This window comes from Manihot esculenta, chromosome 17 (assembly GCF_001659605.2).
Source record: "Manihot esculenta cultivar AM560-2 chromosome 17, M.esculenta_v8, whole genome shotgun sequence".
In the NCBI taxonomy this organism is placed as follows: domain Eukaryota; kingdom Viridiplantae; phylum Streptophyta; class Magnoliopsida; order Malpighiales; family Euphorbiaceae; genus Manihot; species Manihot esculenta.
In genome coordinates, this window is record NC_035177.2 from 31,664,287 (window position 1) to 31,682,751 (window position 18,465).

General features: G+C 30.4%; 2 protein-coding genes across 5 annotated transcripts; both read left to right on the forward strand.

The window, feature by feature from the left end:
- Positions 1–1,090: 1,090 nt before the first annotated feature.
- LOC110605043 (cytochrome P450 724B1) lies at positions 1,091–4,110 on the forward strand. The gene is made up of 9 exons (XM_021743341.2): positions 1,091–1,450; positions 1,568–1,892; positions 2,001–2,153; positions 2,350–2,595; positions 2,803–2,889; positions 3,033–3,111; positions 3,254–3,363; positions 3,442–3,560; positions 3,842–4,110. The coding sequence occupies exons 1-9, from the start codon at positions 1,242–1,244 to the stop codon at positions 3,963–3,965; spliced, it is 1,452 nt and encodes a 483-aa protein (XP_021599033.1). The 5' UTR covers positions 1,091–1,241; the 3' UTR covers positions 3,966–4,110.
- Positions 4,111–9,614: 5,504 nt separating this feature from the next.
- LOC110605640 (proteasome subunit beta type-7-A) lies at positions 9,615–17,278 on the forward strand. 4 transcript variants are annotated; one of them, XM_021744273.2, is made up of 9 exons: positions 9,615–9,772; positions 9,854–10,061; positions 11,531–11,672; positions 11,801–11,897; positions 11,979–12,048; positions 12,147–12,251; positions 12,501–12,599; positions 12,694–12,781; positions 16,924–17,278. In XM_021744273.2, the coding sequence occupies exons 2-9, from the start codon at positions 9,918–9,920 to the stop codon at positions 16,998–17,000; spliced, it is 822 nt and encodes a 273-aa protein (XP_021599965.1). In that variant the 5' UTR covers positions 9,615–9,772; positions 9,854–9,917; the 3' UTR covers positions 17,001–17,278. The 4 variants fall into 4 exon arrangements, with proteins under 4 accessions (XP_021599965.1, XP_021599968.1, XP_021599966.1 ...); XM_021744276.2 differs by having other exon boundaries at positions 9,621–9,772; positions 9,908–10,061; XM_021744274.2 differs by having other exon boundaries at positions 9,622–9,772; positions 9,851–10,061.
- Positions 17,279–18,465: the final 1,187 nt, after the last annotated feature.

Consider the following 18,465-nt stretch of genomic DNA (forward strand, 5'->3'; position numbering starts at 1 on the left):
GGTATATTTGGCTTGCTACGGGTCCCGGCGGCCTTAAGCCGATCTGGATCCTAGCGCCTGTGGCGGTTCGGGCCGTTACAGAGGGGTACCGGTTTCCGGGCTGTTACACTTAGCTATAGTGCCACCCATCTTGTCACGAGGGCCTATACGTACGGATATTTCAGAATTTCCTTCTGTGTCAGGCGGCCATTTAATTCCCTCGATACGCATGCAGGCAGGGCTGCGAAATGACTGGACCTGTGAATTCTCATCATGTCACATCTCCGGGCTGGATTTCTCTCCACTAGACTCAGGCTCGTACATGACCCGGCCTGCTTGGCATGCTCGGGTCAGGGCTAAAATGATGATCCGGCTGCTCAGAGAAGGCTTCCAGGGCTTTGGGTTAGCATTATCTCCTCGGACCCAGCCTTTCTCCAGAGTGGTGAAACCCGACGATTATCACCTATGTTATAAAATATTTTCTAATTAATTACTAATTTTATTATTTTCGTAGTTCTAAATTAGTTTAACCTACGCACTCGCAGATTTAGTCTTGATAGTAAGTGCATCTGAATACTTCTGAGAAATTTTAAATTCTACTATCCTAATTCCTAATTTCTAGTTAAAAAAAAAATTAATTTAACATATATGCCGTATAATTAATATATTTTTATATAATTATATATACTTATATATAAAAAAAATTTCTATTCTATATTAATTAATAATAGAAACCAATTCGATTTGGATCCTCTTCCTATATATTCTTTTCATTATTATTATTATTATTATTTTAATTTGGAAGATGTGGGTCTCCAACAAGATATTGGAATTTTCATATATTTGTTTTTTAACATTAAATTAATAAAAATTGGCCCCACTTTAGACTAACAAATTATTAAACTAATAAAAATAATATTTAAATGACTAAATCTTTAAATATATGGAAACTTATTAAACGTATATTACAGAACAGCTCAAATAGTCTCCCAATTTTAGTTTATAGTTGTAAGTCAAGTTGTTTTTTTCCATTTCTATCTCAGAGAATAATCCAAAAGATAATCTTATTAGTTAGTATCCACAAAAATCTAAAAGATAAAATTATATTTTAATTTTTTTTTATTTCGAAAAAATACAAAATCGAGCACAATTGAGCATTCTCCAGTTGAAAAGCGGAGTCCAAACAGCGGAGTCCAAACACTAGATGTCCCCTTCTTCAATCTTCATTCCATTACAGCAATCAAGCTAGTCATCTACCAACCATGGTTGTTCTTGATTTCTTCCCCATTTTATTAACTCTTTTTTTAGGCCTAGGCTTGGCCTTTGTTCTCTCTCGTCTTCTCACAAGAAAAAACCCAGCAAATTTGCCTAAGGGAACTATGGGGTGGCCTCTCTGTGGAGAAACTCTTGCACTTCTCAAGCCTCATAGATCAAATTCCATGGGCTTCTTCTTGCAACAACGTTGTTCTAGGTTGTTTTCTCTTCAACTTGAAATATAATGTCATGTCCTAACAGAAACCTTATGCTTTGTTCTTCTTTTTCTTGTCTTGAGATATGGTGACCTAAGTTTCAGTTTTGATCTTTGCAGGTATGGGAAAATTTTCAAATCACATCTGTTTGGTTACCCTGCTATAGTTTCTTGTGATTATGATTTCAACATGTTTATCCTTCAAAACGAAGGAAAATTATTCCGAGCCAGCTACCCTACAGCCATGCATGACATTCTCGGCAAGTTCTCATTGCTTCACATCACCGGTGACCTTCATAAAAAGCTAAGAAACATCGCCGTAAGCTTCATCACCGTGTCTAAATCGACCCCCAGCTTCCTTCACTGTGTGGAGAAATTCTCTATCTCAATGATGGAATCATGGAAAGATCGTAAAGAAATTGGCTTTCACAAAGATATTAGAAAGGTAATCAATAAAGCAAAATCACTTGCATCCCACTAAGCTTCTTGCAACAATGAAGTAAACTATTTGTTTGGTTATAATTATCTTGCTTGATTTGTGATTTTAATACAGTTCACACTCGATCTCATGGTGAACACCCTTATGGGTATTGAACCAGATGAGCCAGTAGCCTCGAAGATATTGAAACTTTTTCGAACTTACATGAAAGGGTTCGTCTCTCTGCCATTACACTTCCCTGGATCGCCTTATTCCAAAGCAGTAAAGGTGAGTTCCATTGGACCACTATATTGTATGTTATGGATTTTTTTTTGGTACGATTAGTTTCGACTGGTATTCGAACTAGAGATCTCTCGGCGGCCGTAGACGATTCCAGTACCAATGAGCTTTCCTTTCTTCAATTATATTGTATGTTACGGATTAATTCTTAAGTTCTCTTCTAATATATATGGTTTAATATTAGGCAAGAGAAAAGCTTTCTTCCACCGTGAGAGAGATAATCAAAGAAAAGGAAAAGGAGATGAATGTGGAGATAGCAAGAAAAGAAGACTTCTTGGATGTTATTTTATCAAAAAGGAGGCTAAGTGATGATGAGACTGTAAGCATTGTATTGGACATCTTGCTTGGAGGCTATGAGACAACCTCGACACTCATTTCTTTAATTGTTTACTTTCTTGCGCATTCACCCGTTGCTTTTGAAAGCTTGAAGGTTGTCCTTTCTTCTTAGTTTCTCTCTTCATTATTTGTTTTCTTTCGTAGATATTTATCTAGATTCAATCTATCATAAACGAAGACAACCAAGACACAGACGAGTAGATTTTTTATAAAAAGTATCTTAGGTCTACGGTGGATTAGATCTAGCCAGTTATTTCCCTATCTTCTTCACTTTTTTTCTCTCCCTTTTTCAATGATGCAGAAAGAACATGAAGTTATAAGAAGAAGCAAAGAGGATGGGAAACCCTTGGACTGGGAAGATTACCAGAAAATGGAGTTCACCATTAATGTAACGCTTATGCAACTCATGAAAATTTCGTTGTTGTTTCTATTACAAACCCAAGCCCAACCTTAAAACCAAGATACTAATATTGTTTTAACAGTTTCACATAATTAAGCTAGAAGTTAACTACAGATCCTTCAAACTAGCAGGTAATATCAGAATCTATGAGATGTGGGAACGTTGTCAAGTTCGTCCATCGGAAAGCTCTTGAAGATGTGAAATACAAAGGTTAATAAACAATTTTAATTCGTTGTTTATATATTTATATATTTGTGAAAATTTATACAAATAAAATTCTACTGTCTTGTTCGGTACAACGATTGCATGGAATAATTTATATTGCAGAGGTGGGTGTTTGTTATTGCTGCAGAATATGTCATTCCTTCCGGATGGAAAGTTTTACCAATGTTCACAGGAGCACATCTTGATGCATCCCTTCATGAAAACCCTTTCGAGTTTAATCCATGGAGATGGAGTTCTGTAAGTTGTCATGAGTTACAAAATCTCACATATAAACATTTGCAATACAGGAAAAAAATTATTCTGAATTGATGACAGGATAAAACGACAAGCAAAAAGATGATGCCGTTTGGTGGTGGAGCTCGGCTATGTCCAGGGGCCGAGCTAGCTAAAGTGGTGATTGCATTCTTCCTTCATCATCTTGTCCTTAATTATAGGTAAAATTTCAGCATCTACATCCCTACAACATAATCATCATCAATTATACATATTTTAAATTAATTAATTTTTAATAAACAAATATATAATATCTAATTAATGTTGGGTTCATACTCTGCTTCCCACTTAGGAACCAAAATAATTATGCTTTAATTGAAATAATTAAATCTTTTTAATCATGGGTTAGTGGATAATGTTGGACTATATATTATTTTTTTTAATATAATTTTAGTTGGATTTTTATTTTAGTTTTAGAGACGATTTTAGTATTGATGTGCAGATGGAAAATAAAAGCAGATGAATATCCTGTTGCGTACCCTTACGTGGAATTCCAGCGAGGCCTGCAACTGGAGGTTGAGCCAGCTGAACAGACGATATCTAAGAAAGAAGAGGCCTGGAATTAGCTACCTGCAAAAAAGAACAAAATGGATTAGTTGGTTAAGAATTTGAAATGTAGCAAGAGGGAATTCTCAATAATACATTGCTGGTGTTAGCTAGCCAGTAATTCAGGACAACTTTCAATAGAATTTTTATTCTTATTTTTTACAATTTTGACTATGAGCTCCTTTATTTTATATTTATTAAAAATAAAATTAACACTGTTATATATAAATTAATAAAATAATACAAAATAAATTATTTTATTAAAAAATAATTTTCATATAAAATATTTTGAACAAAAATATAAATCTTGAAGGCCTAGACCTAAGCTAATATTTTCCTATTTTTATCAAAATTGATTTTCTTATTTAAGCTGTTTGAAATACAATTAATTCAAAATTTAATTAATTATATTATTGAGTTAATTAATTTAAAAATCGCTAAATTAATTGTATTATGAAAATTTTAATTTCCATCTATTGAAGCAGCCCACCACACTTCACCCAGTCCTGCCCACTGGCCAAATCAAACTCAGGACCGGACCATTCAACCAATTTCAATTTCTGAACTGGATTAATACTGACTGATTCAAATCAAAATTAATTCAACTTAAAATTTTGGGTAATTTTTATTTAAGATCACTCGATTTTTAATATATTTTTATTTTAATCACTTAATTTTAATTTATTTTTTAAAACTCCTTAAATTTCAATTAAACTTTCATTAAATTCCTTTTTACTTATAATTTACATATTTTCAAATTAATATAAATTAAAAAAAAATCTCACTTCTCACTACAAGAAAGTTGTGATTTACCAACGGATTTTACTAACGGATGAAAATCCGTTAGTAATTTTAACAGATTTACTAACGGATTTAAAAATCCGTTGGTAAATCTTAATATAAAAAATTTTATGTAAAAATTTATCAACGGATTTAAAATCCGTTGGTAAACCGTTAGTAATACTAATGGATTACTAACCGATTACTAACGGATTACTAACCGATGAATATCCGTTAGTAATTTCAATAAATTTACTAACGAATTTGAAAATCCGTTGGTAAATTTTTATATAAAATTTTATATAAAAATTTACCAACGGATTTGAAATCCGTCGGTAAACCGTTAGTAATACTAACAGATTAATAATGGATAAATATCCGTTAGTAATACCAACGGATTTACTAACAGATTTGAAAATCCGTTAGTAATTTTTGGAGGGAAAAAGCCCGCTTTTTTTTTTCAGAATTTACTAACGGATTTGAAAATCCATTAATAATTTTTGGAGGGAAAAAGCCCGCTTTTTTTTTCCAGAATTTACTAACAGATTTGAATCCGTCAGTAAATCCGTTAGTGATCTACTTTTATAAATATAATACCAATTTTTCTCCTTTTATCATTCATTCATTTTATCATTTTTACTTTTTCCATTTTCTTTCCCTTTCCCTCATTTTCTTTCTTTTTCTATTACTTTCCTTCATTTCACTTTCTTATCTCATTTTTTTTTCTATTATTTTCCTTTCATTTCTTATCCTTTCATTTCTTATCCTTTTTTATCTCATTCTCTTCCCTCTTCAATTATTTTCTTTATTTTCTTCCATAATTTTCCTTTCACTTTCTCTATTTTCTTTCCATTATTTTCTTCCTTTTCTTCTCTTATTCTTAATTTTCTCTATAATTATCATTCATATTATTTCCTCTCATATTATTTTCTTCTATCATTTTCTTTTTATCTATACTTTTTCTATTATTTTCTTCTCTAATCATTTCCTCTTTTTTTCTCATTTTTCTATCATCTTTTTACTCTACTCTCATTCTTCCTTCTTTTTCATAATTTTTATTTTTCTATCATTTTTTTCTTTTCTCTTTTTTCTTTCTTTTTCTTTTTTATCATTTTCTCTCATCTACTTTTCTCTTATTTCTACTTTCTATATATTTCTAATAAATATTGGACATAAATTACAAATTTAATAACAATAATAATATAATTTTAAATCTTATTGAATTAATAAAAAATAATATTAATAATGAAATTTATTATTTAATTGAAATAAAAAATAAAAATAATATTAATAATGAAATTTATTATTTAATTGAAATAATAATTATTTTAAAAGTATTTAAATTTTTAATAGATTTACTAACGGATTTACCAACGGATTTAAAATCGGTTAATAAATTATTTTTCTCTCAATTTACTAACGGATTTAAAATCCGTTAGTATTACTAACGGAAATTCCGTTAATAAATCCATTAGTAATACTAACGGACTTCAAAGCCGTTGGCAAAAATAACGAGCTTTTTAACAACGGATCATAATCCGTTAGTAATCCATTGGTAATTCATTTACCAACGGATTTTTACAGGCTTACCAATGGAAAAATCCGTTGGTAATCCTGAAAATTTTTATAGTGTCTATTGTTTATTTTATATTTTTATTCTTCCTTTATCTATAAAAAAAACTACATATTTTCTCTTTTTTTCTTCTTCTAAATTTAAAGTTACCTAAAATTATTATAGCTATCTATAACAAAAAATTAAAAAAAATTAAATTTAGAATAGAATAATAATTATATATAATTAATTTTGTTATAAATATGTATAAAATTATGTTAAAAAACTTATTCATTAATATTTAAAATAAAATTGTATCTAATTAATATTTTTATTATTAATAAATTTTTTTATTGTGATTCAAAAATAAAATATATTAATTAAATTATTAAAATAAAATAATAAATAATTGATAAATTGTATGAGTAAATACATAAAAAAATAAAAATAAAACAAAAGAGTGAATAGATAAAATAAAAATGGAAAATGAATAATAAAAAAGAGAAAAATATATATTTTTTTTAGTTATGTTAATCTGAAAATCTACACTAATAGGTAAAAAAGAGTTTTAATGAAAATAAATTAAAATTTGAGGAGTTTTAAGAAAAAAAATTAAAATTGAGTGATTAAATTTAAAATAAATAAAAATTGTGATTTTGAATGAAAATTATTTAAAAAAAATCATTTTTAAAAAAAATTATATTAATTAATTTGGTTCTTTTTAATTTTTATATATAAAAATATGTTTTTTAAATTTGTAAATTTTTATAATAAATTTATATATTTTAATGTGAAAGATATTAGTATTGTTGTATTTTTAAAAATTCAATTTGGGTCAAATTGTAATTGAAATTAAATCGTTTTGAACTGTAAGTAATTTTGAATCAAAATCGTATTCGACCTGAAATCATTCAAAATCAGAATCGGCTTGATTTATATCCGTTTTGGACAAAAATGCTTTTCGAATCGATTATTCCAACCCAAAACTGGTCGGAACTGGCTGGCCCATGGCCGTGAAGACTTCATTGCTGGATATCCAAATGGAAGGCCTCTAAATTCAAATAATTACTATATATTAAGTTCCTACATTTTAATAAAATTAATTATTTAATTGTATATTTAAAAATTAATTAATTAATTTTCATTTTTTAATTAAAAAAATATGATAAACTAATAATTGATCATTTGATAAAATTTAACAAACAAATATTTTTTACAATTATTTATAATTTATAGTAAAACGTTATGATAAATTATCAATCATATTGATTTTAATTATAATTTTCCAAATAAAATCATACACTAAAAAACTATATTGGTGTTTTATAAAAAACTATATAAAAAAAAGGCTATTTTCATATTTTAATGATCAATAAATTATAATTAGAATATAATTATATAATTTATTGTATTATATAATTTGTTAAATTAATATAAATTATGAAAAAATTGAATTAAAATATTTTAATACATTTGATTATATTTATATTTTAACTTATTTACATATACTTAATATTTTAATTAATTTATAATTGTAAATATTAATGTAGCGAAAAAAAATTTATGAATATAATAAAATATTTTGAATTTAAAAGTAATTGTGTTATAATAGTGTATCTTAATATTCGAGATCATTAGATTTTATAAGATAGGTCGGTTATCATATATTTTGAAAAATTTAACTAGTATAGTAAATATGAAATTTTGTAATTATAAATATAATGAAATTTTATTGAATTATATTATCTAACGATACATTTTCATGATTTGTATAATTGAGAGGGTAGATTTTGATAAAAATAGAGACTTATGGCGTTCAAAATTTTATTTTATGGGTGGAATGAAATATTATATAATCAGACCTTTGTCATATTACCCTACTTTCGAGTGCCAACTAGGGGTGAGCATTCGGTCGGTTCGGTTTAAAATCGAACCGAACCGAATAAACCAAAAATCAAAATTTTAGTGTTTATAAAAATCGAACCGAATCGATTTTGGTCAGAAATCAAATCGAACTGAACAGATCTGATTCGGTTTGATCGGTTTCAACTTTTAATAATTTTTTTACTTTTTACACTTTATTTGTAATATTTTAAAATTTAATTAAAATATTTTAATTTTAATATGATTTAATTTCTCTATATTATTGAAAAAATATATTATTATCACTAATCGATTTGGTTTGTTTTTTTCAGTTTTTTTCTAATTAAAATCGAACCGAACTAAAATAATCGAAATTTCTGAAATTAAAAACCGAATCAAATTGAAATATATAAAAAATCAAACTAAATTTTTAAATCAATTCGATTCAATTAATTTTTTCAATTTAAAGCGATTATTGTTGACAGCTAGTGCCTGACTCAATATATAACTGTTAATAATTTAAAATAAGGTAGATAGAAAATATTTTAATAAAAAATTTACTCTCTCCCTTATCCCTCCCATAAAAATAAGTTTTTTTCTTTTTCATTTAGAATTGTAAATTATTTTCTAATTTTGAGATGATAATTATTTATTAATTTAATGATATATTTTTATTTAATATATATTAAAAATAAAATATATTTTTTAGAATATTTTAATAAGAATGTGTACTCAATTTTAATGAAACAGTGTGATTGGATGACATATTAAGAATATATGATGTAAAATTTATTGCTTTTAAATTTTTAAATACATTCTCTTAAAATATGTAAGGATAAAAATAAATTTATTTTTATGGGATGATACTTGCTATATTTTATATATAATATATATTAAAATATTAAACAAAATTAACTATTTAAATATTTCCAAAAAAATTATTTAAATATAATATTGGTTAAATAAACCAATTTATTAATATAATATTTCATAAATTTAATTTTTAATTAAAACTTAAATTATCAGTAATTTGAATAAATAAACTAAATTATAGAATTTTGTTTTAAAATAAAAATAACGACATTAAATTATAATTTTTAATAAACTTTATATATTAAAACTTTGTTTGTTTATAAAAATTAATATGTATTTGAATATATTTTTTATGAAAAATATTTTATGTAGATATTTTTTGTAAAAAGTATTTTTTAATGGAATAATTTATTTTTTATTATGTAATTTTAATTTAAATAAAATATATTAAACATTTATATATAAAAGTTTTAAATATAAAAAATATTATTTTTTATAAGAGAAAGTTATTTTTTAAAATAATTTAATTTTTTTACCGGAATAATGTTTTCTGTTAAAAAACATTTTTTAATTCTAAATTATAATTATTCTAATAAATTAAATGGTAATTGGGGTTGGATTTTAATACGTATGCCCAATTTCTCGAATGGCCCCTAAGAAAGAACCGAATTGGCAAATACCTCCTAAACGTGACCCACTTAAGCCAAAAAAAAAAAGCTCTTTTCTTCTCCGTTAGGTTACATTGTTCGAAGCCAAAATAAACCTCCAAATCGATCCATAATTCTCAGTCCAGTCTGCTACTTCTTGATTCGATTACAGGTACCCATTGATATTTTGTTGAGATCTATCATGGGTCTTTAGTTATTCAGTTACTAAGTCCTTATTTTACTTGTTTAGCAGTTCCTTTGTTCTTCTTTTGCTTTCAAGCAGCTGGTTCACAATTGCATTTTCCAGTTTCTAAAGAATGTCGAAATTGGCGGTAGATGTTCCTCCAATGGGTGGATTCAGTTTCGACCTCTGCAGAAGAAACGATATGCTGGCAAAGAAGGGAGTTAACCCTCCCTCCTTTAGGAAAACCGGAACTACAATTGTTGGTATAGTTTTCCAGGTATGATAATGCTTAAAGTGTATATATTATGTTAATTTCCATTTTTTTTCCTGTAGAATTTGTAAAAGTAACTCAGTTTGATAATTAGTTCTCAGCAACTGTTGTATAGTTAATTTGATTGCGTTCTGAGTCTCCTAATCTGTTAATCTTATTCGAGATGTACGAGTGTGTCGGAAATTCTGGAGTTCATTTTTAGGATTGTAATCCACAGCCTTAGTTTTTAGGATTGTATTTTTGGACTAGCCATAGCCATAGCCATAGTGTGATTGAGGTCACCAGTCATGATTTTCAGGCTGATGTAAGGATGAAGGAGAATAGATTGGTCTTATTAGCTTTTCTGGTTTTAGAAATTTTAGCTATAACAAGCTGCATTAGGGTGAGCATTGAGATTGACTGGCTGTCATCCTGAGGCATGGAATTAGTTTTTTTTTCCCCCTCTTCCTGAAGTATTTATATAACATGCGTAAGATTGCCCGGTTCGTTTGTGCATTTCTATATAACCATACTTGCATGGCAACATGAATTTTAGCCTGTATCCGAGTAGAATCAGGTGGGTTTGCCGTGGTATGCTTCCTTGAACCACCTTAGTTGGTTTGCCACTGAAAGTTGTTTGCACACAATGTGGAAACTGAGTAGCTTTGTATCTGCAAATTTGATTTAAACTTGGGTTGATACATCATGTTGGGAATTGATTTGGACTTATTTTGTGAAACAATTATCTAATTTCAGTATAATTATGGTAAATAGCTTCTTTTAACTTGACAACTGTCAATGCAAATGCTGTTTGAATATTTAGAGGGTGAAGAGTATCATTTAAGAGAAATGATACAGCAGAATTGTCAGAAGTGAGAATTATTAGGGTTTCTTGTGTTTATAATTATAAGTTTAACTTGAGTGATGAAATTTTGAAAGCATTGTATGTTTGATTAATGATTACCACAGATTCTGATCACTAAATTTTATGCCTGGGCAATCTTGTGAATTTCTCAAGCTGTGGCTAGTGTTAACTAACCTGCCTGTAGTTAAAAATTCAAATTGCCACAGTTGAGTTGGGTTGAGCAGGCTCATTGGGTTCATCATGTTTCTTGTCCTAATGTTTCCCCACGATACACATGCATACAAGCATTTCTTGCTTGCTTATAAATTGTCGTCAACCTCAAAAATACTCAGATGAATGACTAATTGGCATCAAATATACCTGATGAGTAGACATATAAAAGAATTATGCTACACACATAAACACGTAAACAGAAAATTATAAAGCTGAGTGAAGGCAGAAAACTATGATATTATTCTTTATGGATGTGGATGGGTGTGTGGTTTGTGATCATTGCTTGAATTTTGGGGGTTGCCATATTGTTGGTCCATATGGTTGCTAATTCTTGGCATCTGTCTTGTCGAAACTTTACCTGAGTGTATCTAACTTGTTTAGTTTCTTTATCAATAATTCTCTACTTTATTCTATATAGGATGGCGTCATTCTTGGGGCAGATACTAGGGCAACAGAGGGTCCCATAGTTTGTGATAAGAACTGTGAGAAAATTCATTATATGGCACCGAACATTTATTGTTGTGGAGCAGGAACTGCTGCTGATACTGAAGCAGTAACAGGTATTATTAAGATTCTTGGTAGTTTTAGGCCTTCATAGAACTTCACTTAAACATGATGGACACTTTTTTTTTTCTCATTTTCATGTTACTGGACCTAAGGCATTGCCACGGTGTTTACATTTGTGTAGACATGGTCAGCTCACAGCTGCAGTTGCATCGCTACCATACTGGCCGAGAATCAAGGGTTATTACAGCATTGACTCTTCTTAAGAAGCATCTTTTCAAGTTTGTGTTTCAACTTTGTGCATTTCACTATGTATCTCTTCATAGTAAGCATGCATACTGACTGATTAATGTTTTGTCCAGCTACCAAGGTTATGTATCAGCTGCTTTGGTCCTTGGTGGGGTTGATTGCACTGGGCCTCATTTACATACTGTGAGTGTTCTTGTGATGCAGGGTGCTTTTGTACCTGGAACCTTTCTTTAAAACCATGAAATTGTCTGATTTCTTGTGAATGCAATGGTATTTTGCAGATATATCCCCATGGATCAACTGACACATTGCCATTTGCTACAATGGGTTCTGGTTCTCTTGCTGCAATGGCTATTTTTGAATCAAAGTACAGAGAAGGCTTGAATGTAAGTAGTTTGTCAATAGTGTTTTATACTTGTGGCGTTGAAGAAAAAAATTTTGCAGTTAAAATAAACAACTGTTATACAAAGATGCTAGTAATCTGGTTTTATACAAAGATGCATGAGTTTGCAATGATTAACTTACCATTGAATAGGAACACATGAATAAGAAAATATTACGATCCTCTACATGGTGTTGCAGTTGCCTTTCTCTTTTTTCATATCCAATCTCAGTGAAGCATTTTACCTTTGTAGAGGGATGAAGGTATAAAGCTTGTTTGTGAAGCGATATGCTCCGGTGTCTTCAATGACTTGGGAAGTGGAAGCAATGTTGATGTTTGTGTTATAACAAAGGTATGTGGTTTTCAGCCAGTCGCCTCTGTCATTGTCAAGATTTCTTGAGATCATATTTGATGAAAATTTTCCCCTGTAATATGCGGTGGGACAGGGACACAAGGAATACCTAAGGAACCACATGTTACCAAATCCACGTACCTATATCAGTTCAAGAGGGTACACATTTCCAAAGAAGACCGGTCAGTATCTACTTGTGCAACTTCTAGCATTCAATTCTATCATGACACATATTTGAAATTTATGCTTATAGAGAAGTGGTTACAAAGGATGTGTTTTGTTTAGTTAACCAAACACTGGCTGAAGCTGCTTTTGAAACCAATCTCGTACATTTGTTAAGTGCTGGGATGCATATGATTCTGCTTTAAAATATCACAACCTTTTTTTGATTAATAAGACTGATGCCTTTTTAGAACATTCGATAGTATCTGATGCTGTCCTGATCTCATTTGCTAGTATGGATGTCGGGTTTGGATCTACAAGATGAGAAAGAATGTCGGGTTGTTGGTTATAGACAATTTTTCCGATGCTTAAGTCAGTAGATGGTTTATGGAAAAATCTAAGAGTAAAAGGTCAGGATAATAGAACGAGAGATATATTTGGAGGTGCTCTTATATAGAGTCAGTCAGTTAAATCCTTTTGGAAATTCCTTGTGGAATTCATCTGTCCTAGTTTGTCCTGCTAGTGTTGGAGTCCTTTGTTGGTTTGGATATGCAACCCGTGTAGAATTTAATGTCTTCTTCTAACAATTAGTTACGTTCATGTAGGATTCCTTGTTTCTTGAGGTCTTACCATGATCGAATCTCCTTACTGTCTAGGGTTCAAACCAAATCCTTGTTTGAGATCCGGATTGATTTTTTGGGATCCGAGCAGGATCCTTGTCTGAGATATGATTCGGACCTATAAGGGGATTTGGTTTTGGAAAACTTTGCGTAGACCAAGTGTGGGATGGTCATGAGGTCCAAATATGGTTTCCAGGATTAGGTACTAGATATATTATCTGTCCCCCCTCGAGTTTTGTGAATCTTCAGGTTCACTTTCTAGAATACTCTTATGTACACGTGTCTAGCAAGCAGCCAATTAAAAATCAAAGACCAAACCGAACCGAAAGGTTCAATTTGATTATTTGATATATTCGTCTCAGTTTGGTTAATTAATTGAAATCAATAAGATAAACTGAATCGACCAGCCTTATATACAAAAACTTAAAGAAATCCTAGCCACCCTTCATTCCCTCTCATATCTCTCACACAGTCACTCTCCACTTCTTCCCTTTCCTTTTCCTCTCTAAACTCTATTCACTGTCTCGCATGCCATGAAATATGTGGACCAATCTACATCATCATCATCATCTTCTTCTTCGCCCTCACCGCTGACTCCTTCAGATCTTATCATCCTCTTCGCCATCATCATCGACCCTCCAGATTGAAGTTAGCGACAATGCCAACAATCTTCTTCTATAATACCCAATTGAAGAAAACCACATGCTCAATGGCGTAGACTCCACATTATCATCTTAAGTCATGAAAATGAGGATAGCTTGAAATGGGTTTTACTTTACTGGATCTGAGTATTATGTATAGGTTTTACTCTGATTCAATGTAATTATTTTTGCTATTTTTTTGAATTTTCGGTTGCGTTTAATGGTTGATTTGGGATCTTGTAAAGAATTTGCTATTTGTATTCTTGTTGTTGGTGAAAGAATGTTTCAATCTATTTGTTTAGAAGAGATAAAAAGGCACAATTCCTTTGAATGTTTGAGGAAATGGTTTGAGTTAGATATTTAATTGTAATTTTTGTTAATAGTATTAGGTTCATGTGTTGATTTTCTGCATTTGTCCAGTGTTAATATTTAGCATTTATTAGATCTTTTGTATCCTTTGTGGATTTCTAAGAATTTGCTATTGAGCTTGAAATTAGAACCGATGAAGTGAACTGAACCGATTTATTTCAGTTCAATTGGTTATTACTTTTGGTTTGGTCTTCTATAATATATTATTTAATTACTCAGTTTTTTTATTTCAGCTCGGTTCGGCTTGAAATTGAACAGACCAAGTGCTCACTCTTACACGTGTCATTTTTCTACGTGTTGGAAGTGGAGTCATCTCAATTGAGTGGGGGGGGGGGGTTGGGAAGTCCAAACATTGCCTTGTTAAATGTAGGGAACAATCAGATTCCCCATGGAAGAATGATTAAATTTTTTATTAATGGGGTGAGCGAGAGATAAAACATCTTTTCTCGCTCCCTCAAACTCTTATATAAAAGGGGTGTGGGGACTTCATTTGCCTAACACCTCTTTTGAAAGCTTTCCCCTTCTCCTATTTGGTTTCTCTCTTCCTCTCTTTTGAGAGTTGTTTTTCTAGCTATGGTTCTTCTGTGTTTTCGCTGCTCTTCATCTTTCTGAAGGTGCATTGATCACTTTGTAATTTTGAGTCATGGTTGATGGCAAGTTATTACATACCAGACCTGCAATTCCCCTTGAAACATTGAAATAGGGAAAGAAAGAGATAGAAGTAGATTGGGTTGAGAAAAGAAATAGAAAGAGGAGAAGTAATAAATAGAATAAGAGAAGATAGAGGAAGACAGAGCATAATTAGAGAGAAAGAGATAGAAGAGAGAAATATTTTTTACTATTATTGATCTTGGATAGATTCCTTTTTATAAATGGGTTCCTATTTGTACTGAAGAAAGTGGAAACCACTGCTGGACTAATTCCCTCCAACTTACACATACACATTCAACATACTAGCTACTCTACTTCTTAGTCATAACAAAATTCTCCTCCAGACCTCTCTCCCCTTGTTCTGGATGTTGAAGTAGATTGGTCTGACTCGGATGGTTTGGTTTTGGAGGATCTAGACATCAAAGAAGTTTCGCACTCAGTAGGTAGTTCGAACATTGAGTCTTTACATCCTTTGGTTTGTAGTGAACCTCATCTGACACGCTCTTTGGTTCATATGAAGATATTCAGTCTTAAGAGTGTAGCTATTCGGTCCATTGGGATGAAAGTATAATAGTCTTGAGATCTATGTTGGGTGGTCCTGCAGTAAAGGTCAAACTATTGCCGACTTGGTTCGTAGAGAGGATTGTATTGTTGTTTCCGAGGAGAAGCTTAAGGTTGGGTTTTGGTTCCCTCTTCACTCATTTTTCATTGGAGTGTAAAAGTTGATTCGGTGCAGCATAGCCCAGCTTCATTCGAACAGTTGGCATACTTTGGTTGCATACGATCTCTCTGTTGGGACTAAAATATTGAGCCCTTCACTAGGGTCTTGCCTCTATGTACTCTGTGGCTTCTGACTTAATTGCCGATATGGGTGGAAAACTTTGCCTAGACCAGCTGTGGGATTGGTCATGAGATCCGGATATGGTTTCGGATCTTAATTAGGTCCAGTTCGGTTTGAAATTGGCAGTTTTGGTTCCTTGTTTCTGGTTCCATTTGGATTCAGTTCTTGAAAAGTTTTTATGCAATTTCTACCCGGGAGAGTCAGAAACTTGATCACCGTGCGGGTTTTAAAGTTGGTCGTCATTTAAATATACCAGGACTTACAGTTTTCTTCTGCAATATATAGATGTTCTATTAAATTAGCATAAAAGATATTAAAATTATTCTTCTATTAACTTGAGTATATTTTGTTAATATGTTAAGTGTATTTTATTCATATAAATAATTAATAACTATTAATTAAAACCTCGACTTACATTGCGAGTGGAATTTGTAACACTGGAAATTAGACGTTAATATTTACTTGTAAATATTTCTTCTTCATAATTTGAATAAGAAACTATTTCTAGTCAAACTGTTCAAGTTTAAATGAGGTTAACTATTAATACAAATAAAGAAAATTAGATTTTATTTCTATAACTTAAAAATTTATTTTTGCATAGCCCATTAGTTATAACAAAATTATATATATAATTGATTTTGGTTTCAGTGCATAGGTTTGGATTTTGAGGAAAAAAAGAAAAGAATCAAATCAAAACATTAATATTAGTTCGCTTCAGTTTCTACAATTTCGATTCTGGTTCAGTTTGGATACCTGTGAACTGTGCAAAATCCTAGCATAAACTCTGCCATTGAACTGCATTTTTCACTGGTTGTGCCTGAATTTTGGAATGTAGCAATCTGTTTATATGATCTATTATTGGTATTTAGTATGCTCAAACTGAATTTTGGAATGTAGCAATCTGTTTATATGATCTATTATTGGTATTTAGTATGCTCAAACAATAGTTCATCTTTCTTTTTATTAGTTTCAAGTAGTGATATATTTTTCAATTTTCTTTTTGTTATTCATTATTGATTTGTGTGTTCATCTGTTTCCAGAGGTCCTTCTAACAAAGATTACACCATTGAAGGCTAAAGAGGAAGTTACTGATGGGGGTGACGCGATGGAAGAGTGAAAATCATCAGCTTTTGTGGCCTTTGGGATGACAGCATCTCTTGTAATTTGCTGTTTCAAAACCTCAATGAGGAATGAATTCTGAACCTTGTTTTTCATACAAGCTTGCTAGGTTTGTTGCAGGAACTTGAATATTATGGAAGCAGTATTGCAAATTTCCTGGCGTTTGTTTCTTTCTGGGTTGAATTGATGTGGGTCTGATTAGAGTTCGAATACAAGACCTCGTAGTCCTACCATCTTTAAAAATGCATGAAGAGAGTTGAACTTGGGTTTCTGACATCTTGAGCATTTCTGGTTTCGTTTCATGGGTTTGCTTCATTGGAAATTTGATGTTCCTGAAACATTTGAATCAGGTGGGAAAGATTTGAATTTTTATCAGATAATCTGTTAATGGATATGAACTGGGAAGAAAGGAGATGCAGGGCAAACCAGATCCGTATCATTTTTTGACAGAGCAATGATTGGTAGATATCATTGCGTATTTACATATGGGCGTTGCTGTGGGACAGTTGAGACCGGTTCAGGTCAAACTCCGTGGCCATAGTTTTGATTCTATCTTTGTTGAACCTAAATCAGAATCAGTTTCGATTTGATAAAATTTAATTTTTCCTTCTAAACACTTATATTTGTTTGTTTTTACAATAAACAAAGTTTTTCAAGGATTTGAAACCTTAAGTTCGTACTTGGGAGAGAAAATAGTTTTTTAAATTTTTTTTTTTTGAAATTTTTTAAAAAGAATTCAAAATATTCATTTTCAACTCACTAAAATAGTGGATTAAGAAGATTTTATCTTTAAAACTCCACCATTTAAATAATAAAAAATTTAGAAATCTTGCTGTAAAGTATTACTTCACTTTATGTCCTTTCAAATATAGTACTAAATTTTTTCATTAAAAATTAAATAAATTATTATATCTTATAAGCATGTCTTGTAAATTTAAATCTTATAATATATGTAGAAAGATTTTTATTCTGATTGTAAATTTTAAACATTTCAAATCAAAATCAAATGGTTGAAATTATATTATACCACTAAGAAATGGAACTATTTTGAATTGATTTTAAATGAAATCATTTGAAATTGGAATCCACAAAGCCAATCGAACCGGTAGATCCTGCCAAAACCGGATAAGGAGGAATGTTGAAGCAAATGATAGTGTGTCCCTTTCAATATTTTCTTTCCCCAGCGGCTCTAGCATAGCATAGCATCCCTATCTTTGCTTCAGAACCTCCAATCCTTCCAATCATATACAAAAGGAAATTAGGAAATATTTTTTTAAGGTCTAAATAAATCATTATTTAATATAGTAATATTTTTAATAAAATTTTTAAAATTATTTACTGTAATTTTTTTATTTTTATATTAATTAAAATATTAAATTTTTAATATTTTTAATTAAAAATATTATTATATTATATCAAAACTTATTCGGTATTTTAATTAGACTTGTTGCCTTAGGTTTGGA

Bases quoted from the DNA above. Each gene is read 5' to 3' on its own strand.
- LOC110605640 (XM_021744273.2), top strand. From the start codon at position 9,918: ATGTCGAAATTGGCGGTAGATGTTCCTCCAATGGGTGGATTCAGTTTC. The intron at 12,049-12,146 runs GTGAGTGTTCTT...GGTATTTTGCAG, and splicing joins CTGGGCCTCATTTACATACT to ATATATCCCCATGGATCAAC. The intron at 12,782-16,923 runs GTCAGTATCTAC...ATCTGTTTCCAG, and splicing joins CACATTTCCAAAGAAGACCG to AGGTCCTTCTAACAAAGATT.
- LOC110605043 (XM_021743341.2), top strand. From the start codon at position 1,242: ATGGTTGTTCTTGATTTCTTCCCCATTTTATTAACTCTTTTTTTAGGC. The intron at 1,451-1,567 runs GTTGTTTTCTCT...TGATCTTTGCAG, and splicing joins TTGCAACAACGTTGTTCTAG to GTATGGGAAAATTTTCAAAT. The intron at 3,364-3,441 runs GTAAGTTGTCAT...AATTGATGACAG, and splicing joins ATCCATGGAGATGGAGTTCT to GATAAAACGACAAGCAAAAA.